Source organism: Eumetopias jubatus, unplaced genomic scaffold, assembly GCF_037043125.1.
Source record: "Eumetopias jubatus isolate StellerSeaLion01/CBP00866 unplaced genomic scaffold, mEumJub1_p1.0 scaffold_15, whole genome shotgun sequence".
In the NCBI taxonomy this organism is placed as follows: domain Eukaryota; kingdom Metazoa; phylum Chordata; class Mammalia; order Carnivora; family Otariidae; genus Eumetopias; species Eumetopias jubatus.
This window is the reverse complement of record NW_028274821.1, coordinates 18,155,862-18,169,170: the sequence shown is the minus strand read 5'-3', so window position 1 is coordinate 18,169,170 and position 13,309 is coordinate 18,155,862. Positions and strand designations below refer to the sequence as shown.

The window sequence follows — 13,309 nt, the reverse complement described above, 5'->3', positions numbered from 1 at the left end:
GGATCACAGTTTATGGCCACCCCGAGCTGAAAGCCCGCGCCTCGGCTCCGTCTCTGCAGCCGGCTTCCCCGCTCCGATCCCTGGGAACTCTGCCGCACTCAGGCACCCCCGGCCTTTCTGTGACCCCGAGGGTCCTGAGACCACACTGTCCCGCGAGGGTTCCACCCCCCGCTTAGCCACTGGAGCGACGTCCCTCCGCGGAGCCGACTTCTAAAAGGTCCGATTTTGTGCTTCGCGGCTCTAGCACTTGCCAGAAGCGGCCGATGGAGGCCCCCTTCCCCACCGTCTATCCTCCCAAATATCGCCTCGGATTCACTTCTCCGCACGTCCTACCTTCCAGAAAGTGGTCGCTTTTCTGTTCAGAGTGTTGTTGCTACTCTCTTCTTCGATCTCCTGTTGAGTTCGTAGGTGTTTAGAATGGTTTGATCCCTATTTAGCTGAATTCCTGAGACCAGACGAAATCCAGGTCTCCTACTGCTCCGCCATCTTGCTCCGCCCCCCTCTACATGTTTCTTTTCAAGGGGGGAATTCTGAAGACACTGTACCCCTCAGCTAGCTCATTTGTCTCATGGTCTGTTTATAATAAATTCTCTACAACAGACCAACAGGTAATCTTAATAGTGTAGCTAATACTGAAGCCTTACTATCCATGAAACAGATTTAGTGGGTTTTCCCACATTACTGCTTATATCTTTCCAATGTTCTATGAGGTGGCCAGTGTTATTACTCTCATTTTACAGTCTGGAATTGGGGTACAAAGAGGTGAATTGAGGTGCCTAAGGAAGTGGTAAAGCCGGGGTCCCCCTTTTACCTACTACAGAGCTCTGTCACCTCACGTAGAATCTTCCTGCCCTGATGTGCATATTGCACATTCCTGCCTCAGCTAGGAGACTAATGCAGCTTGCCTCAGCTTGACACCATTCCTTCCTCCTCCCTGTTTAGCCAATTCACAGCCATCCTGAGGGTCCAGCTCAAGCCTTACCTCTGGAAAGCACGTTCCAATTTGCCTGATGTGTGGGGCTCCCCCGCCTCTCTGGTCCACTGTAGCATTGGTTCATGCTAGGAAGCCTGTTTGTGCAAAGGCCCAGAAGTGTGTTAGAGGAGCTGCAGAAGTTCGGGAGAGGCATGAAGGCAGAAGCAGGGAGGGTGGTAGGGAGGGATAATGGTTTTGTTTAGACTTACCCTAGGGTAATGAGAAGCATGGAAGGGCCATTGGTATGGCTTGATCGAATGGCATTTGAGAAAGGTCACTGCACCTCAAATAACTGATTGGGGTTGACTGGGGTCAAATCTAAGGCTTGGGAGAATAGAAAAGAGGCTGCATCTGGTGCGTAGGTGGGAGGAGGTGACCTGGATTCAGCTGGTGCGAGGGAGAAAGATGGGTCAGGAGACACTTGGTTGACTGCTTAGATATGGAGGCTGTGACCTCTGATGTCAGACTTAAAGGTCAGAAATTTTTAGATGCATTTCTTAAAAATAGACTTTATTTTTTAGAGCAGTTTTAGGGTTCCAAAAAAATGAATGGAAAGTACAGAGAGTTCCCCACGTGGCCCTTTCTCCACCTCCTCCTTGTCCCGCAGTTTCCCCTATTATCAACATCTTGCATTAGTGTGGGGCCTTTGTTATCACTGATAAGCCAATATTGATAAATCATCATTAACTGAAGTCCATAGTTTACTTTAGGGCTCATGCTAAGTGCTGTACTCTTCTATGCATTTTGACACATATATAATGTCATGTACCCTTCATTACAGTTTTAAAGAGTTTCACTTCCACAAAAAGTCCTCTGTGGCTCCGCCTACTTCTTGCTCCCTTCCTCCTAACCCCTAACCCCTGGGAACCACTGCTCTTTTTACTGTCTCTAGAGTTTAGTCCCCACCAGAATCACATATGATTGGAATCATGTCATACATAGCCTTTCCAGGTTGGCTTGTTTCACTTAGTCTGATATGCATTTAAAGTTCCTCCATGGCTTTTCGTGGCTTGATCTTTTCTTTTTTATTGCTGAGTAACATCACATTATATGGATGTACCACAAGCTTTTATGCATTTACCTACTGAAGGACATCTTAGTTGCTTCCAAATTCTGGCAAGCTGGAGCAGGTTTTTGTGTGAACGTAAGTTTCTAACTCCTTTGGGTAAATACCAAGGAGCGTGACTGCTGGCTCATATGGTGGTTTTGTAAGAAACTGCTGAACTGTCTTCCAAAATGACTCTATCGACTTACATTCCCACCCGCACGAATGAGAGTTCCTGTTGCTCCACATCCTCGCCAGCATTTGGCGTCAGTATTCTGGATTTGGGCCATTCTTACAGATGTGTAGTGGTATCTCACTGTTTTCTGTTTTTTTTTTCTTTTTAAGTTTTATTTATTTAAGTAATCTCTATACCCAATATGGGGCTCAAACTCACAACCTCGAGATCAAGAGTCACAGGGTCTTCTGACTGAGCCAGCCAGGTGCCCCAGTATCTTACTGTTTTAATTTGTAATTCCCTGATGACACATGATGTGGAACATCTTTCATACACTCATTAGTCATCTTGATATCTTCTTTGGCGAGGTGTCTGTTCAGACCTTTTGACCACATTTTAATTGAGTTGTTCACTTATTGTCAAATTTTGAGTTCTTTAGACTCATTTCTTTATTGTTTACTTAGTGTGGGCCTTCTCTCTTCCCTTCACGTTTCCTCAGTTCTGCTCACTCCTGATTCCCACTTGTGATCTTTCTTCCTGCAGAGAGACAACTCAACATCAGAGAAGCAGGCTCTTTGCCCAGCAGCAGAAGAAAGGATGCTGTTAGAGCATCTCAGGGAAATACAAGACATATTTTGAACACTTGGTTAAAAGCACTAAGTTTGATAAAGACACACACACACACACACACACTCACACACTCACAGTCTTTCAGCCATAGATTTACATATACAATGGGAACTGTGAATGCCGGGTAGTATATTTTTGTAGTCAAATGACTGGGAAAAGGGATGTATCCTACAAGGCTACAGAATAATCACCTGAATTGTTGCAAGCCTATCCTTTGGCCACTGAGGTGGAGTGCAGGGTGGGGTGTCAAAATATGGTGTTTCTCCCGATTGGATGGGGGCCCCAAATGTGGGGCAATGATCCATCGGGTGGAAGCAAGTGGCGACGGCAGTGAGGTGGTTTCCTGAGGGGCCCGTCTGTATTCAGCCAGGTGGTCGCTGTGGGCCCTTTCTACATTCCATCGTTCAAGCCTATTTGTCTAAAAGCAGCCTCTACACAGAGGTCTGATTTAACTAGTAAAGTACTTTAGGGATAAAGCTCAGAATGGTAGATTGAATCCCTTCAATCTACCCTTCAATCTAACCCTTGAGAGGCTATTTTATTTTAAAGTGACAGGGGAGCCATTGAGGGTTATTGAGCAGGAATGGAAAAGGATCAGGCTGCTGCCTTCCGTAGCCTATGCTGATTACACAGTAATTATGCATTACTGAAAAGTCACCAGGGTTAAAAAAAACAATTGGAGCCTAAATGCTCCATCTTAGGAATTCTCCAACCCCCCTTCCCTCTTTATAAATTGGGGTTCTTTCCTCCAAAACTGATATGATTATAGGAGATAGTACGTAAAGTATCTAGCATTATCTCATTTAATTCTTAAAACCACCCTTCCTCATTTATTTCTCATGACTCATTTAATTATTTTATTTCATTTAATACCCAGACCTCCTTGGAAGTCTGGGGTGTGGAGGACTAGTACCCAGGGCTGCTTTACCAGGCTCTCACCTCCAGGCTTTTCTTATTTGGTACAACCATGATGATAATAATTTTTTCAACAGGCCAGGCAGTTTGTTAAGTGCTGTACATGCATCAGTTCACTTAAACTCCACAGAATTATTAATATTCCCAATTAGTCGATATGGACACAGATTCAGACAATGTACTTTGCCCAAGGTCAACTAGCAATTAAATGAGGCAAGCAAGGCTTGTATTCAAACCGTGGCTTATCTAGCTAGCCCCTGTGCTCCTAACCATTAACTATACAAGGGCAGCCTTCCAAGCACTTTGTCAGGCCTTCTATTGGAGTATTGACAGCATAGCATTGGAATCAGGTCACCAGGTAGTCTCTCGCACTAGACTGAGTGTCTGAGACCAAGAACTTGTCTCAGTCACCTTTGCTCCCCCAGCACCTTGCACTGTACTTGGCACACATTGGGCTCTTAATTCGTTCTTTCTGCAAATACTTACGGCGTGTTTGCTATGAACCACGCGCTACACTAGTCCTAGGGAAATATGACAGTCTTGCCCACATAGACCCCTTCGGTACCAATATAGAGAGAATATAATTTTAACATTGGGTAAGCATGCATGTAAGGTACAAGCGACTGCCAAGTCTGGACAGGATTTCACACAGATTCATAGAGAAAAGCAAAGAGAACAATTCAAACTTCTTTCTCAAGAACAAGGGGATGCACCTTATGACTGACCCTCGTGTTTCTTGTGAGCAAGACATTTCCCTTGAGCTACTTCCTTAGGTAATGTTTATAGCTCCAAGGGTTAGAATGCCCACAAATTGGCATTGCAGTAGAGATGACGCCTTTTGTCGGGTTTATTAAATTCTCAAGGTAACACCTCCCAGAAGGAGGGTTAGGTAGGCAGCTGCACCCTTCCTGAAAGAAAACTGCATTACTGCAACTTTGCACTAGTCATGGGGGTTGCCGCATTAGACTAGGACTTGCTCCCTTGGCTCTTACATTCCCGTATAACTTCAGACAGCGGGCAGGTGAGGTGGTCTGGGGGAGAGAAGGGCCATTTCCGGCAGAGAGTTAAAGCCTCTACCAAGCGGTGATCTTGAGCTGGAATTTTGGAACTTTAATAAATGTTTAAAGAACGAATGAATGACGAATGACCATCGAGCTCGCGGTTGTCAAGAAGCTAAAGAACGTCTCTGGCGTCAGAATCGTAATGAAAAGGAGAAAGGGAAAAGAAACAGGATTGTCGGAGAACGGCATTTTCAGAGCAACCAAGATCGAAGAGGGATTCCCGCTACAGGTTCCAGCGCCGGGGGGTGGGGGTGGGGGCCGGGAGAAACCCAGGAAGGCCTGACCGGCGGACCCGCGAACCGGCGGTTCCGGGGCCACGGCTGGGGGCGGGGCCACGCGGGGGCGGGGCTACGGAAGCCGAGCGGGTTGCGAGGTGTTTGGCTGAGGAAGTGTGCGCAGGCCTGCGGCGCTGGGCGGGCTCAGGCCCTCCACCGCTGGCCCCCCCGCGCTCCCCACCCACGCCCTCACATATTCGCCCTCGCCGCCGTTCCCAGGGCGGAGACACAAGCTTTTAGTCGTTCGGCGGCTTCGGTTGGTGCGGTGGCGTGAGGGGCTCACTGCGGCGTGTGGTCGGCGCCGGCTGGGCCGTTGCGCGCCTACCCTCCCGGCCGGCCGTGGGGGGATTCGGGCATCAGCCGAGCTCCTGCTGGTGTTCCCTGGCCGGTCCCGGGTATCCCGGCAGCGCTTCGACGGCGGCTTCGCGGGACCCGCGGACCGGGTCGCAGCCCGAGCCCCGAGCGGACGGCGTCATGAGGCACCTGCCGTACTTCTGCCGCGGCCAGGTGGTGCGGGGCTTCGGCCGTGGCTCCAAGCAGCTGGGCATCCCCACAGGTGAGCGCGGAGGGTCGCGGCCCTCCCCCCCCTCGGCGCACCACCCCCCTCCGCCCCCGGCTCCCGGGGTTGGGTCAGGTGGGAGCCGGGACGTCAGACGCGGGACTTGGGGCGGGCAGAGTGACGCCCTCCACTCTGCTCGGCTCTTGCTTTGTTGAGGCGGAGGATCTTTGTTCGGATTGAGGAAGCTCGTCCTCACCCACCGCTCGGGGCTCACCGGGGACCGGCTTGGGGGGTGGTAAGGGCAGAAAGCCGAGCTGAGTTTCGGGATTCCCCCTTTCCCGCCTCCCTATCCAACCAGGCTAGAGCTGCCAGGCATGGCACGCGTCATCCCCATTAAATGGAAACGTAATGTGAACCAGATTGGTTAAATTTCCAAGCCAACTGTAAGGTTTTTTTTCTCTTTGTATGTCTTGTTAGCAATTGGATGAGAATCAGTTATCTTTTTTGGTCTGTCTGTATTCGGTTCAGTAGTCAGGACCTGACTGTATGAAGAATTCATCCTTAAAAATACATACCAGGGTTGTTCCTAGTCTTTGCGTTTGGGACCCAGCCACGTATATTTTGGAAAATATAGAATGGTGCGACTGGTAATCATAGGCAGGATGCCGGGAAACTTATGAGCATAACAATTCAGGCTAGCCTTCCTGCGATTTTTATAAATATTTGCTGTGAAACTGTTAACACTCAGAATATTATTTCTGTTACTTAGCTAACTTTCCGGAACAAGTAGTTGATAATCTTCCAGCTGATGTATCGACTGGCATTTATTATGGCTGGGCCAGTGTTGGAAATGGAGATGTTCATAAGATGGTGGTGAGCATAGGATGGAACCCATACTACAAGAATACAAAAAAGTCTATGGTAAGGATTATATTATATAATAATTATATTATATATTATATAAAGAATTATATTTAGAAAATGGGATAGTAATTTAAGGTACTATTCAGTATTAGATGCACATAGAAATCATCAGTGGTATTCACAAATTGGCCAAATTACTGGAATTTTTGGCAGTTTTCTTGAAGGATTTTCAAAAGTGAAGTGTTTAGTTACTGTTTGGATTAACTTTTCATCCTTTCACTTTCAGTGTGTTTGTGTCTTTCGATCTTAAAGTGAGTCTTACAAAATAAAGTGAGTCTCTTGTAAAAGGGGAAGTATAATTGGATTGTGCTTTTTGATCATTGTTAATCTCTGCCTTTTCATTGGAGAGTTCAGTCCATTTACATATAAGCTAATGACTTGTAAGGAGGGACTTCTGCCATTTTGCTGTTTTCTGTAGGCCTTACAGCTTTTTTGTTTATTTCTTCCCTTACTGCCTTTTGTTTTTTAACCTTTTTTTTGTAGGGACACATTTTGATTCTCTTACTTCCTTTTGTGTACTTTCTATAGAATTTTTGTGTGTGTGTGGTTACCATGAGGAGTGCATTTAACTTTCTACAGTTATAAAATCTAATTTGGATTTATGACAATTTTGATAGTTCATAAAACTCACAAATTACAACCTTATACATTGTGTGCCCAATAACATTAATATTTTCATGCATCTATCTTTTAAATCATGTAGAAAATAAAAAGTGGAGTTTCAAGCCTAATTGTAATACTAATTTTTATAGCTGTCCATGTGTTTACCTCAATTGGAGATAAAAGTGAATTACTTGGAGCACCTGGGTAGCTCAGTCGGTTAAGCGTCTGCCTCTTGATTTCAGCTCAGGTCATGATCTCAGGGTGGTGAGATGGAGCCCCTCGTCAGTTCTGTGCTGGGCATGGAGCCTGCTTAAGAGTCTCTCTCTCCCTCTCCTTCTGCATTCCCCTTAAAGAAAAAAAAAAAAGTGAATTACCTAAGAGCATGTTTGATAAAATTGAGCTTGCTACAGTTGATATAGTTCATTCACCCTTTAATTAATTGCTCACCCTGCTAAGATAGAAATGCTTTCTCCATAGATGGTGCTTTCTAATAAAATCACAAGGTGATGCTTTTTTTTTTTCCTCTCAAACTACTTTGAGGGTGTACCCTTCTGCTCTTTTCGTAGTACCCATGCCATTAAGAGCTTGATCTGCTAGATAAGGCTGGATCTTGGTCAGGTTAAGTGTGTGGCAAAAACGAGTAGATCTAAATTTCGTCCTTTTTGAAGGGTTTGTAGAAGTCTGTCACAGTTGGAAAACCACAGGGCTAAATCCTGGTACAAACAGAAATGGTGCAGAATTGCTTAACATTGTGTTCAGTGTTTCTTAGTTTTGAGTATTAAGGATGTGGAAATTATTTGGAGTAGATAAAGAAAAGAACTAATACAAGAACACAAAATAGTTTTCTGTAGATGGGGAGGAAATGAAGAGTAGAGGGAAAGCTATTCCATGATAAATTTCAGGTAACAGGACTATTACTGTAGCAAGCCAGTGAAGGAATGCCTTCCAAGTCCTGCCAGAGTTAGAAGAAACTCAATTTTCTATTGGTAGGAGGTTCATACTCTTCAGGTTTTCTTTTTCCTTTTCTTGCCAATATCAGATATCTATGATATGCCTGTTGAAGTCTTTTCCCCTTTTAAAAAAAATTGGATTGGCAGTTTTAATTGACTTAAAGAAGTTCTTTAGTATGTCCTAGATGCGCTTCCTTTGTTGGAATATGTATGCAAATATTGTCGCCTTCTGTGTTGCTTTTTTTTGTTTGTTTTAATGGAGTGGTGTCTTTTGAAGAACAGAGGGTCTTAATGCTGATATAATCCAATTCATCATTTCTCTTTTATGGTTTAGTGCCTTTTATATCCTATTTAAGGAATCTTTGCCTACTCCAAGTCATAAAGATACCTTTGTTTTCTTCTAAAAACTTGTCTTAAACTTTTCTCATCAAATTGATTTTTGAGTATGGTGCAAAGTAAGGGTCAAAATTAATTTTTTCCCATTTGGATATTGACTCAGCCCATTTCTTGAAATACCATTCTTTCATGACAGCACTGCACTGTCACCCTGGGCATAAACCCTGTGACTTTATATGTGTGAGAGTCCAAAATGTGCTCATACAGGCTTGGTCTCCTGGTCTGTCTTTGGGCCATTACCACATTGTCTTTATTTTCATAGCTTTTATAATAGGTCTTGATTTCTGACTGTGTAAGTCCTCTACTTACTTTTCAAGATTTTGGGGGGATAATTTCAGCCTTCCACATTTCCTTATAAATTTTAGAATCACTTGACAGTTTCCGTCATTAAAAAAAAAAACAACTAGGATTTTGACAGGGATGGCATGGAATCTGTAGATGAATTTAGGAAGAGTAGACATCTTTACCATTTTTCTCAGTAATGTTTTATAATGATCACTGTTGATGCTTCTGTCTTAAGTATCACTTCATATATTAGATTTTCTTAAGTCCTACACAAAATATGCCTCTATCACTAAGTTTCATGTTTCTAGATTGTTTAAACTTCTCAACATCCAGTGCCAACATCCTAGTCCAGTCTCAACCATCTTCTGTATTTGTTCTCTTAATTGGCTCTCCTGCTTTTGGGCTAGATTTCTTTTAAGAGTCTACTAAAATTCAGATTGCAGAACATCATCTACCTCCTCCACCATTTTGCTTCGACATGTCCTGTGCCCATTTGTCAACATTGTTCCTTGATCAGGATCCTGCATTGGCTCTTCTGCCTACCTATCGGTCTTCAGTTCTGCCTAACCCTCGGAGGTTTCTATAACGTGGTGTTTGTCAGAGACACATGGATCCTGATTAACCTTAGAAATGTTTTTTTTTTTTTTTTTAAGATTATTTATTTATTTATTTGACAGAGAGACAGTGAGAGAACACAAGCAGGGGAGTGGGAGAGGGAGAAGCAGCCTTCCCCCTGAGCAGGGAGCCCGATGCGGGGCTCGATCCCAGGACCCTGGGATCATGACCTGAGCCGAAGGCAGACGCTTAACGACTGAGCCACCCAGATGCCCCAGAAATGGTTCTTTTAATAGTAACCTCTCTTAATACTTTGCTCCTTACTTGGTGGTGTTTTGTTTTTTTGTGTGTGGTTTATTTTTTTATTTATTTATTTTTTGCCCTGGTAAGACTTAACTACTCTGCATGTTAGTTTTTTTAAGGATTTTATTTTTAAGTAATCTCTGCACCCAACGTGGGGCTCAAACTCAACAACCCTGAGATCAAGAGTTGCATGCTCTACCAACTGAGCCAGCCAGGCGCCCCTGCATGTTAGTTGTTTTTTGTTTTTGTTTTTTTTTAAGATATTTATTTGAGAAAGAAGGAGAGCACAGAGGGAGAGGCAGACTCCCTGCTGAGCAGAGATCCTGACAGGGGGCTCAATCCCAGGACCCTAGGATCATGACCTGAGCCAAAGGCAGATGCTTAACCAACTGAGCCACTCAGGTGCTCCCTCCCCCCCTTTTTTTTAATAAACAGCGAATCATACCAGATTTGTGGTATAACATCTGCCTTACTCAGTTATAATGTTTATATGTAAGGTCAGGGGCAAGAACAGGACTGATGGAAGAATTCAGGAAAAAACTGCACTTAGATTTTAACCTGTCTTTAAAAATTTAGTAAGCGTTGATTGTTTCATTTAAATTATCCCCACCATAAATGTGGAGACATATTTCAAATTTCAGGAATTCTATAATTTGATGGTAACCTTTTTAACATTTCTTAATTCTAGGAAACTCATATCATGCATACCTTCAAAGAGGACTTCTATGGGGAGATCCTCAATGTGGCCATTGTTGGCTACCTCAGACCAGAAAAGAACTTTGATTCTTTAGGTAAGTTCTGTTTAGGTCTTCTTAAGTATTACTGCAGCTACTTCTACTGCTTCTCTTAGTAACAGCATGGCAGGGGAGCAGACATTTGAGCATTTACTGTGTGCCTTACATGCATTAGTCCTTTCACCCCCACCAAAATAATATGAGGAATTATTTTGCCCATTTCACAGATGAGGAAATTGGCAGAGAGGGATTAAGTAATTTGCTCAGGGTCACATCAGTATGTGATGGAGCCTAGATTCAAACCCAGCAGCAGGCTGGCTGCTTCTCTCCCAACAGTGTGAAGTTAGTGAAATCTTTATTTCCTTTTCATATTTTAAGTAATAAGTGGGAATGGATGCTGAGATGAATAATGGGTGCTTTGCAATGCTTAAAGTATAAGAAACTAAATCGATACTTGAAACAAATGGTATCAAGGATGTTAGTGTAGTGTGGTTGTTTCAATTCTGTAGAATTTGACAAATGTGAATACTGAAGAGGCTTGGTCATGGGTATTTCTTCCATTTGGTATTTGTGACATACCTTTGTGCTTATGCCTTTCTCTAAGAAATTGCAAGAAGATCAGGGACATCTCTTGTGGACCATTGATTTTTACTTAAGTCTGGAAGAAGGGATAGAACAAACATTTATCAGGCATCTGCCCTGCGCTGAAGACGCTGCCAGCCTTTGGGTTTTTAGGAGTCCGAACGAAGGCGTGGGGCAGTTTTTCATCATTTCCCTGCTGTCTTCTCTCCACAGAGTCCCTTATTTCAGCAATTCAAGCTGATATTGAGGAAGCTAAGAGACGACTAGATTTACCAGAACATTTGAAATTCAAAGAAGACAATTTCTTCCAGGTTCCTAAAAACAAAATAATGAATGGCCACTGATAAAAAAAAATCATCTTACTCTTATTAATCCATTCACTGTTTTCTAATATTTTACTGCGTATAACTCCTCAGTCGTTACATTTTGAAAATCAAACATTTTCCTACAGCTGTGAATTAGTTTAAACAGTACAGTGTCTTTACCACATTATGTTTCAACCATTCAAATTAAACCCATCATGCTATAGTCCTAAAGTGATTCATTTGGAAAATCAAGATTCTTTTTTATGTAATATGTTGATTAAAATTTACCACTAGAAAGGTCTTAAGTGTCTTGTAATGGAAATGAGAATGTATATAAGTGTGGGTAAAAAGGCAAGTCGCTAGATTTGAGATAAGAACTAATAATTCTCATGGTACATAGCAGTACGTATGTACTTGTGTAGTACGTGCTGCTAAACAGAGGAGGCTTATGAAAGTAAATGTATTCAACAGAGGTTTGAGAGTTGATTATAAACCTAAGGGGAAAAATCCAGACTTTATATTTTTGATAATTTGTCTGTTAATATATTATTGCAAACATGTAGACGTGTGAATGTTTTTTTTTCCTCTTGTGTGAAGTTTCATTGTTGTGAGTCATTTCCTTTATGAGGTCAAATCATTGCACTGTGTTCCATTTTGTTTTACAGCTGCCTCAGTTCTAATTGGAGACTCCCTCTCCTTACCATTTTGTTTACCTCCTGAAGTGGTAAAATGAGTATTTTTCTAATCTGTAGGTCTCATTTTTGTGTTGTTTAACACTTCTCCTTTTTAAGGGTCGATGTTCAATATTTTTCTTGACTTTGGTTCTTTTTTCCTTGAAACAATTGTCCGTGTTTTTTTTTTTCCTATTCCATTTAGAATACCTTACAACTGTTCACTTAGACAAAAGATTGCATCTATATCTACTATTCCATCCCTTCGCTATATAAGCAATGATTAAGTGCATATCCATATTGCATTTTAGGAAAAATATCCCCAAAACTTCATTAGGTTTCCTCAAGTTTAAATGAGCACACAGCAGTTCATTTGTATATACCATTTTCTTAAAGAACACAAAACATTTGTTTTCCCCCTAGGGAAGCCATTTAAGAACCAATTAAGTTATGAAAGTTGTTTATTTTTAATGTAATTACATGTTCCTGAGCAAATGTAAACTGTTGTAGCTGTGTACGCACAACGTGATTTAATGCTAAACAGTGCTTGTAGCTCGGGGGAAAGGCATAAATGATAAAGTCTTAGTTACATAATCCTCATACTCTGCATTTTTTCTTCCTCCTAACTAAGAAGTAATTTTTGGCTACTTGAGACTCTTATTTATATTGGCAGGAAGTTGAAATCTTTGGGTATTTAGGAAATTAAGATTACAGATTGTTTGGGTCTCCTGAAACAGTACCTTTCATTATTGTTCACTTAAGCACCAGATTTAGTGTGGGGAAAGGGAGCAGAAGTACAGAGAAGGTAATTTTAAAAGTAACTCATTATAATTCATTTTCCCTGATCTGCATAAATAGAGAACAGATTTTAAGAAAAATATAAAGTATGTAGAAAAACACCTAAAACATCTGGAGAAAGGGGAAGCATGGATAAAGTCAGTTGGATTGTGTTTTACTTTTTGGTATATGAATTTATGGCAAACAATGTAGTATGTGTCTTTCTTTTATAAAAAGACTTAGAATATGTAATTTAATGTTAGAGATCCTATACTTGAAAGAAGCCACGATTATTAGTGGCGTTATAAAGCAAAGATAAAAAACAGACATGGAAAGTGTAAAAACAAATTTGTGTTTGTTTGAATAGCCTGCTGCTAATTATGTCCTCATTAAGTGTGTGAAATCTTGGTCACCTGACAACTTGAAAATCATATATTGTGAGGTTTAAGAGTTAGTTAATAGTGTCTATACTTCTTAAAGTTTTGTATTAAGTATGTATTATAAGAAATGGCAGCAGTACCATTTTTGATTAATCTGATTTCAGGCCTTGAAATAAATCTAAGTGATGTTTCTTTCCCTGTGTCGGTTTGAATCTTTTGCCTTGTCTGTGTGTAGGTTCCTCATGTGCCGGCTGGTGGTCCCTTGCCAATG

General features: G+C 42.2%; 1 protein-coding gene across 1 annotated transcript; it reads left to right on the top strand.

Moving 5' to 3' along the window:
• Positions 1-5,314: 5,314 nt before the first annotated feature.
• RFK (riboflavin kinase) lies at positions 5,315-13,232 on the top strand. Its single transcript, XM_028094321.2, has 4 exons — positions 5,315-5,630; positions 6,343-6,494; positions 10,278-10,380; positions 11,119-13,232. The coding sequence occupies exons 1-4, from the start codon at positions 5,549-5,551 to the stop codon at positions 11,247-11,249; spliced, it is 468 nt and encodes a 155-aa protein (XP_027950122.1). The 5' UTR covers positions 5,315-5,548; the 3' UTR covers positions 11,250-13,232.
• Positions 13,233-13,309: the final 77 nt, after the last annotated feature.

Coding starts and splice junctions, on each gene's coding strand:
- RFK (XM_028094321.2), top strand. CDS start 5,549: ATGAGGCACCTGCCGTACTTCTGCCGCGGCCAGGTGGTGCGGGGCTTC. Junction 6,495..10,277: donor AGAATACAAAAAAGTCTATG/GTAAGGATTATA, acceptor TCTTAATTCTAG/GAAACTCATATCATGCATAC. Junction 10,381..11,118: donor AAAGAACTTTGATTCTTTAG/GTAAGTTCTGTT, acceptor TTCTCTCCACAG/AGTCCCTTATTTCAGCAATT.